General features: G+C 34.6%; 1 protein-coding gene across 1 annotated transcript; it reads right to left on the minus strand.

Moving 5' to 3' along the window:
- Window positions 1–6658: 6658 nt before the first annotated feature.
- Window positions 6659–8211, minus strand: LOC100780311 (GATA transcription factor 7). The gene is made up of 3 exons (XM_003527087.5): window positions 7998–8211; window positions 7540–7850; window positions 6659–7470 (listed from the first exon to the last, which is right to left on the minus strand). Exons 2-3 carry the CDS (start codon window positions 7846–7848, stop codon window positions 6895–6897), a joined length of 885 nt encoding a protein of 294 aa, XP_003527135.1. The 5' UTR covers window positions 7849–7850; window positions 7998–8211; the 3' UTR covers window positions 6659–6894.
- Window positions 8212–8774: the final 563 nt, after the last annotated feature.

Raw genomic sequence — 8774 nt, forward strand, 5'->3', positions numbered from 1 at the left:
TTTTTTGTGGCGCTCCTGGCGTAGTAATCTTTAGTTGGCTTAACATAATGTTATTGTCTCATTTATTGATTTTTCAAATCTAAGCACAGACGCATACTGATGAGCTTGCCAATCAAAACACTGAAACCACCAATTTGACTAACAAACTTGATCGGGTGAGTTTGAGATTATTTTGAAGTTTTTATTAGGGAATGTTTGGTTTGGACTTTGGATTGAAGTTTTGAACTGGGATATTGTTTTTAGGAAATTCATAAATTAAGAGCCCATCATATTATAGTCCAAGTAAATTGAGTGGAAGGTGAATTGTATTGGTGTCCTCAGTTTATCTTTTTCTTTGGGTTTCGATGATGGGTTTTCCATTGCTACAAGAGATTAAAGTTTCAATTTTAATATACCCCTTCCCCTACTCCCAAATCAAAAATGATGTTTAAATAAATAAATTTCGATGATTGGGATTATTGATCCCAAAAAAAGTTGGGATTGAATTGCATCCATTCGAAATTGAATGGGTTATTATGATTGTGTTTGTTTCTAGCGACAAAAGTAAATTATCATGGGGCTTGGATTGTTGGCTTTGAAAAAAAAATGGGGATTACATCAGCTTTTGTGGCTGAGCTTTGGGGTGTTCATCAGGGCCTTCAAGTGGCTCGACAGAAAGGTATTCAGAGTTTGATCCTGCAAATTGACTCTATGCTCTATGGCCGTAGTTTAGTGTATAAAAAGGAATTTGATGGGATATGTCTCTAGTTTCCGACTAATCCAAGTCATTCGAGGACTGATCTCAGAAATTCCTAGTGTCAGTATAATGCATGTCTACAGAGAAGCTAACAAACTGTGTTGAAGCCTTTGCTTAGTTTTGATGCTAGGGGTCTTTTTTCCCCTCGTTTAATCTCCCTGTAGTTTTGTTGTTTTGGGCTTTTTAGCCCCTTTTAATGCAAAAAAAAATAAATAAAAAATACTGTTGACGGAAATAGAGTAGGTGATATTGAAAAGAATCAACGTACTATTTATGTTGCCCAGGTTTAATATTTCTATCTTTTATGTATTGGTTGGTAACAAGCGGGAGACTAAATTTTTTGGACAAAAGACAATTTTAACCTTGCCTAAATCTTTCCTTTATTATGCCAAGAGAACAAGAGAAAGAGAAAACTCATTATGTGAAAAGCTTGCCTCTCACTAATATAGACACACAAAAACTTTGTTGTTGTCACTAGGGTTAGTGTATACGTTGTCACGTTGATGTCAGAGGTAGGGTGGACAACATCGATGTAGACTGTTCTGCTGGTTGCATGGGTCGCACATTTGGTTTGATTTTGGGGAATCTTTGGGTCTGTTTAGGTTCATTGTGGTGGTTCAAGGATGATGTTTTTGTTTGCCGCTCTCGTTATGCTTATGTTTGTGAATGCCTTGGTATGATATCTTATAATGTTTGTGGGTTGATTAGGAATGCCGAAATTTATATGAAGGATGATGTTTGGATACAAACCATGTGAAGGACAAATTTTAACAAATTGTTCGTGTCAAGAACAGATTTTAGCAAATAAACAACTTTGTGTCATTGCAATTGAATTGGGAGGTGATAGGGTTGGGTGTCACAAGGTTTGAACAAAGTCATTAGTATTTCACTTCAACTACTTTAGACATGGAAGCTAAATTTATGATGTGAGATTAAGAACTTTCCTTTGGTAATTCTATTTGGATGTACTCCAATGAATCAATTTGGTGTAGTGAATCTCAGAAAATCGATTACGCTAAGACAAAAATTGATTTTATAATTGCAATGAAACTCAACAATTGATTCTGTCAAACTAAAAAGAATCGATTTTGCTATGCCAAAAATTGATTTCCAATTGCACTAATACTCCAATTGGTTCCAGGAATTAGCTTAAAATCGGTTATTATAAGACCAAAATCGATTTTGTAGTTGCAATGTGATTCAACAATTGGTTCTACCAAACTCAAAAAATCGATTTTGCCATGCCAAAAACCGATTTTCTAGTTGCACTAAAAATCAAAATTAGTTATGTCAACCTCAAAAAATCAATTTTCCCATGTAAAAAATTGATGTTTCAGTTGCACTAAAACTGAAAATTAGTTTTGTCATCCCAAAAATTGATTTTCCAGTTTCACTGAAACTCGCCTTTAGTGTCAACTTCAAAAAATTGATTTTGCTTTGACAAAAATCGATTTTCCTAATTGCATCAAAACACCCAATTGTTTCCACGATTTTACTCAATTTGATATTCATTCTGAAAAACAAAAAAAAAAACAATTTTTTATGTAAAAAAGTCGATATTTTGTCTATTATAATTGATTTTGGTTGCCATCTATAGAACAACTTTACAATATTATTTCTTCTCTATTTCTCACATCTTTCTTAAACCAAACAACACAACATATATTTTATTTCTTCTTCATTTCTCCTTTTTCAAATTATATTTTCTATTTCCATTGACTCTTTTTCTCTCTTCTAAGTCAAACACATCCTATGTGTTAATCAAAATGGAAGGAACTAATATGATGTTATCTACGGAATGTTAAAGGATGAAGTATTCCTTAATGTTGAAAGGATTATTTTAAATATAGTATAGATTTTAATGGTTGTCAGCGATATTTTAATTAGTCCCACTGAGAAAGCTGTGTACAAAACCATAAAAGATCATATAGGTTTTTCTCTCGAGGCTCCGGGTATGCTTGTGATAGTGCCTAAAAGCAGAATAACTCAAGTCATATTTTAGCTTTCCATAAATTTGGAGAAAAAATACTTATTTTTAAAACTTGTACCAATAAATTGACAAATATAAATGTTTAAAAAAAAGTTGAATCGATTTAAAAAGAAAAAGTTAAATCAAACCAAAAAATAAATGTCTCTACTAATACCAAAAACAAAGATATTACTCTCTGTTGCTAGTTTAAGCTGTGACATTACTTACCAAGGCAAGGCAGCAAAGAATTTTCATACGGGCCTAGCCGTCATGCATGTCCGTGTTTAAAACTTTAAATTCGTTTGATTTTTTTGCTTTTTGCAAGTTTGATGATAGTCCATTTGATTGGTGTAACGTGTTTCTCCTTTATACCTCCAGCCTTCCCTTCCTTTGACTTAATTGCATTTTATATTTCCATATTTTAGTTTATGAACAATTGTGATTCTTAGTTTTTTAGTTTCTCGTATTTAGTCTCTATATAGTCTCTATAGTTTCTCAATTATTCAAATTAAGTCGGCCACCTTCAACTTCTATCTAATATTCAATAGAAGTGAAATAGTACTACAGAAGTATAAGATATTACTAATCACTAATTTACATAAGCTAACAAAAATGTGTGAAATATTTTTTTAAAAAATATAATGTAGTGTAAAATATTTTTAAAAATAAAATATACAAAATATAACAAAAAATCATTTTTTATTTAATTATTTTTTATATTTTCCTTTGTAAATCTATACAAATGAATAGTATACTACACGTCTATTATATTTCTATCAATTATTGAATAGAATTTTAAGATGATAAAATGGACTCGACTTTTGACAAAGTCTGATACTTTTTCTAATGATGGACCAAAAAATGGAAGAAAAAAAAATAGCAATTACCTAATGGTTCCCTAGAAAAAAAAATGGTTTTGTTTTCCTTTTGAAGAAAAGATTAGAATAAGTGGCTGCTTTTAATGCTTTGTCTTGGTCACCTTCTAAAAAAATGAGCCTTTATATGCAGGAAAAGAAGTGGTTTCTTTCTTCCTGCTTTAAACATTTGTCTTCATGTTCATTTACCTCCTTTTGTTTCTGCATGTGGTTCTCCTTTTCTGCTTTTGTTTTAGCTATTGCATTTCTAATTTCTATTATTTCCAAGAGCAAGCTTCTTTCGTGGTCATGGAACTGTGTTAATCGTTCATGTGACCACCAACCCTCCTAGAGATTGTATAAGATCAGAAAATCCTAGCTTTCTGAAAGAACCAAAATTGTAGATTTCTCTCTAGAAGCAATTTTTTTAAGTTTTCTTATTTGGTGAAACTAGAAGCAAAGTAAACAGTGAGTTCTTTACAGTCGTTAATTGACCAACTTGAGTTAGAACTACTTTTATTAGTTTGGTAAGACTTTGCCATTTGCGTAATTAATAAGGTGCAATCATATTTCAATATCATAAATGTAAAATTTCATCTTTAATCACTTGCGAGATAAAGTTAACTATATTTACACAAGTAGTTAATCACATGTAACTAATAATAACCTTATGACATTATTAATTGTAACATTACTAGTATTTTAAATCCCAGAATTTTATTTTTAATAAGATCCAAATTGTATTAATACTTTTCTTTTTTTGTCTGGAAGCTACTACTAGGTGGTAAGGTACATGCAAATTATTTTGACTAGTTCACGCAATTGGAGCTAACGAGATTAATTGAATTATTTGCATGTGTAAATCAAATCAAGTTTAAGTTAAAAAAATGGATTATATTAAACACGAGTGAAGTTTTGGATTGAACCAATTTTTATCAAATTAAATCAAGCTGAACCAAAGTTGACATAACTAATTTCCAACCCGTGCTCTACCCAATTAATGCGCATTGGTCTTTGGAAGCATATGCAAATGTTGAAAAAATTTGGTCACAGTATAATATAGTACTCTAACCGGTATAATGGATATGTAGTTGGCAACTGGCAAGTTGCCATGACCTGTACGCTATGTTAAAACTTAAAAATCAAAATAAAATGATGGAAGTCCCTGCTCTGTTCCAGGTTCTAACCAAGTCTTCATGTTGGGTCTCTTGTAACTTGTAAGCAAGCATAGAATTGTCCAAATATTGAGTGTTTCAATTTCGAAGTTCCAAATACTCCAGCAAAAGTCTCGATATTTGATTCCATGAAATGACGATATTTATAGGAGGAAGACTAGTTATTCCTTTGTAGCTAAGGAAATAAAAGGTTTAGTCATTTCAGTGATTGGAGTTAATCAAAGTTAGACTTGGTTTTTATCCACCAAAAAGTATATGTAAATCAACGATGCACGCCACAAGCCATTTCAGCCTCACCAAGATTCTAGGCTTTTCTATGAGCGAAGGTTATGTAGCAAACTACTTGCTATTCAGGCTTCCCACATGGTCTCATGGAGACGTATGCTCAAGCTCAATTTTTAATATTCGGTTAATTTTGCCAAAATTGGGATGTTAGATAAAGATGCTTATAGGTTCCCCATGCCTTGATGGTAACTTAGGGTTTATGCATTCATTATAAATAAACTGTGGAGATGGTTACGCAAATATGCACCATTGAGTTTGGTCTTTCCTTGGTGAGTATGTATCCTAAAAAATGAAAACAAAAGATGTGTTTTTTTTTATTTAGTTGCCTAGTAACTACATTCACTTGACTGATAATATTTAAAATCATGAAGGTCTACTCATGATTAAGTTGATCAAATGGAACTGCGTTAATTATAAAGGTGATTCCATTAATTTCCATTAAATCAGCTTAACTCACTAATTCTATTATATGGATCTTCCCTTTTGTTTGTTACTCAAGAATCTATAAAAATAAAAAAAGGTTTTTAATTATAGTCGCGATTGCGATTTTGTAAGTCACTTTAGAATTGTAAAAATTCCCAAAACCTTATCGTTATAACCAAAATTGCAGCAACAAACTAATTTTTAAAATCTTCGTAAATAGATCCAAAGAAGTAAACCAAAGTCAACCAATTCATGCCAATATAATACTCATCCATACCTAACATAAATGACCTAGGGTATGGCTCTGGCTCCAACCATTATTCTAATGAAAATAATTTCAAATTGATATATCTTTATTAAAAGTTATAATTATAAAATGCCAGGTTCTATTTTATATTTTAATAAATTCTTAAAAATAAAAAATATTTTTACAATTATAAATAAAATAAATAATGAAAAAAAAATGCAAAATACAAAACTATATAAAGGTATCTTTCTCTAGGCTCTAGCTCACCAGCTTTTATAAATTTTTTTCTTAGCTTTTACATTGGTAATAGTAAGCATTATAACACAGAGTAATGCTCCAAAAGTGGTGTTAAGTCATGTTCAAATGACCTAGCTTTTTTTAATTTGGGTGGTTTCCACTTCCAAAGTCTAAAGATTCAATACATCCGATGCATGTTATTCATTGAATGGTTGTTGGTACCATCGACACTTGTTTATCCTATCCTCCAAATAATTTCTTGCCCCACCACCAACTACTACACCCACATGCAAGCACGTTATATAGATTGCAATAAACAGACACTCACCTATAGCACTTAAAAACAATTGCTCACTGCACTAGCACTACGGTGTACTACTATGATCCAAAAGGGGAACGCATGTTTTTCAAGTCACAACCCTATTTGACCCACTACTTATCAACGTAACAAGTCCATTTATCACTCCAACAAAATGACGACGAAAAAGATGAACTAATCCACCTCCATTTGGCACTAACACACCTTCAGTGGTCTCAAATGAGTGCCATGCCACCCAACTCCAACGCCCTCTGACCCCACCTCTCCCTTTCTCTCTCACCAAAGCCAAAACGGTCCGCTGAACAAAGTTGAACGATTCAATTTCAGTTTTCAACCCAACGTAAAATAAAATCAAAATATTGAATCATCTTCATAATTAAACCGCTCTTCCTCAAGTTAACTTAAACTATGTATTAAATTAAATAAAATCAACAACACTAAGTAAATGGGATACAATACAATACAACCTTACAAATACAAACAATAAATGCCTAATTACTAGTAATTCCTAATATTATCGGTTGGTTGCCTGACTAGTGTGACTACTGCCTAGCACTAGCACTAACTAAATATCATACAAAAACCGAACCGGTTCAAACCGGGTTTGTATTCCTAAACTGCAAATTTTTCCCTAGACTCTAATAAAATATCAGCAGGTGGGAACCATTTGAGTCTGGGCCAAGCCGGTATCCGGTTCAGCCACCTCTTTCCTCTTCCGAATCTCTAACACTTTACGGTGACTATTGGAGTGAATATCGCTGCAGAAGGTGGGACTACACGCCGGTCTATACTCCGAAAATAACCGACCCGACTTGTACCGAACCCCGCACGCGTTGCAAAGGGTTTTGGCGCCCAGTGGGCCGGTCCTCCACTGCGGCGTCTTCTGCACCTGGCAGTGACTGCACCGCCGCTGAATCTGGACTCCAACGGGCTGGACCTGGGCCTCAGCCCGCTTCTTCTGCTTCTTCGCGGGCGGCGAAGACGGGAGCGAGAGCAACGTGCTGCCCAATGACCACACGCGAGTGTTGGGCTTCCTATTCCGTACGCTTCTCGCCTTGCTCGTTATTTTCATTTCCCACGGAAAACGAGGCGTTTTCTTCACTGAGGGTTCCGGTTCAACAAACCGGTTCGCTTCCTCCGAACGAACCGGGTATAAAAGTGACAGCTCCGGGAGTGAATCGTCCACGAAGTGTGAAACCCACTCTAGGTCCTCCAAGTCACCGGCCTACACAAATTTCAGTTATCAGAAAACAAAATTAGAGATTGAAATAGGAACAAACGGAGAGAGAGTTACCGGAACGGCTAATTCGGTGGAGAAAAGTGAATCATAGGAAACGCCGGTGGAATTGGAGTTGCTATCGTCTTCTCCACGGTCCTGTGACTGCGACGAAGCAGATAAACTTTGTTTCTCTTCGTCGCACTCTTGTTGGTGTTCGTTGTGCAGAGAGCCGTTAGAGAAGTCAAATAGGTCGTCCACGGAGAAATCTTCGCCGACGGCGACGGTGTTCGCGTTCAGGCTGAAAATATCCTCGCAGTGCATTTTCTGAACGATGAACTCACTCCTTAAACTCGGTTTCAACGCTTTGGCCACTGCTACCTCCATTTCTACGCACAAATTCAACCATGATTTTCAATTAAAACGTTCGATAAAATTCAGTTGAGTTCTCATGTCAAAGCAAAGGAGAATTAGGAACACGAAAGTTTAATTTTATGGTATAAATTTGGTTATTAGTTCATTTTGATTTGAGTTACCTGTGAAGAAGAACGAGAAGGGAAGCCGCGGAGGAGTTTGAAGTTTGAAGTTTGAAGCAACGAACGAGAGAGAGGCTTTCGTGGGCGAAATTGGTGGTATTTAATTTCTTTAACTTTATCTCTCTTTTCGTTCTATCTTATCAGGATCTCTGTTCCTCTATCTTTTTAAATTTAAATTAAAAATACAAATATATGCACAGAGAGTACTAAATCTTCGTTGTAAGATTTATTTAAAATATAGAGGCTGTGATCTAGCAAGTGGCAAGCGTGTGATATTTGGTCACGTGGTGGGGCTTGACTATTATTAGTAGTCTCTCTATTTTTTTTTTTTTAAAAAAAAAATAATAATTGAATGGATCGTTCGTTGATGGCTCCGTAAATTCAAAAGTTCTGCCCTCGATGATTCTTATTTTTGACCGAACCTAGGATTTTAAAAAAAATAAATAAATAAACTGGCCTGGTCCAATGCAACCATATGAAAACAAAAATGTTAAAATCACACACCGGTTTTGACTGTTACAATCGCAGGCCACAACCACCGTGATTGGGTTTTCCGTTATAGGTGTGATGAACGGTTCAGATTTTGAGTGTGTTACTAAAGCGAAGTTTGGCGCTAGCAGTTTTCGAAAAACAGAGTCAACAGCGAAACGAACTTTTTAACCCAAGAAACCGCCCAAAATTTAGAAATTTGGCACCGTTATTTTCGGTATTTGCAAGAGTGGGAATGAAGGAAATAAACTTTGGATAATTTTTCTTCCTTTGTTCACATGACACTAC

The sequence above is a fragment of the Glycine max genome, chromosome 6 (genome assembly GCF_000004515.6).
Source record: "Glycine max cultivar Williams 82 chromosome 6, Glycine_max_v4.0, whole genome shotgun sequence".
In the NCBI taxonomy this organism is placed as follows: domain Eukaryota; kingdom Viridiplantae; phylum Streptophyta; class Magnoliopsida; order Fabales; family Fabaceae; genus Glycine; species Glycine max.

What these genes read in the sequence shown, in the direction of transcription:
- LOC100780311 (XM_003527087.5), bottom strand. Translation starts at nt 7,848, where the DNA reads ATGGAGGTAGCAGTGGCCAAAGCGTTGAAACCGAGTTTAAGGAGTGAG. An exon ending in CCACCGAATTAGCCGTTCCG is followed by an intron (nt 7,471 to 7,539) that starts GTAACTCTCTCT and finishes AAATTTGTGTAG; the next exon opens with GCCGGTGACTTGGAGGACCT.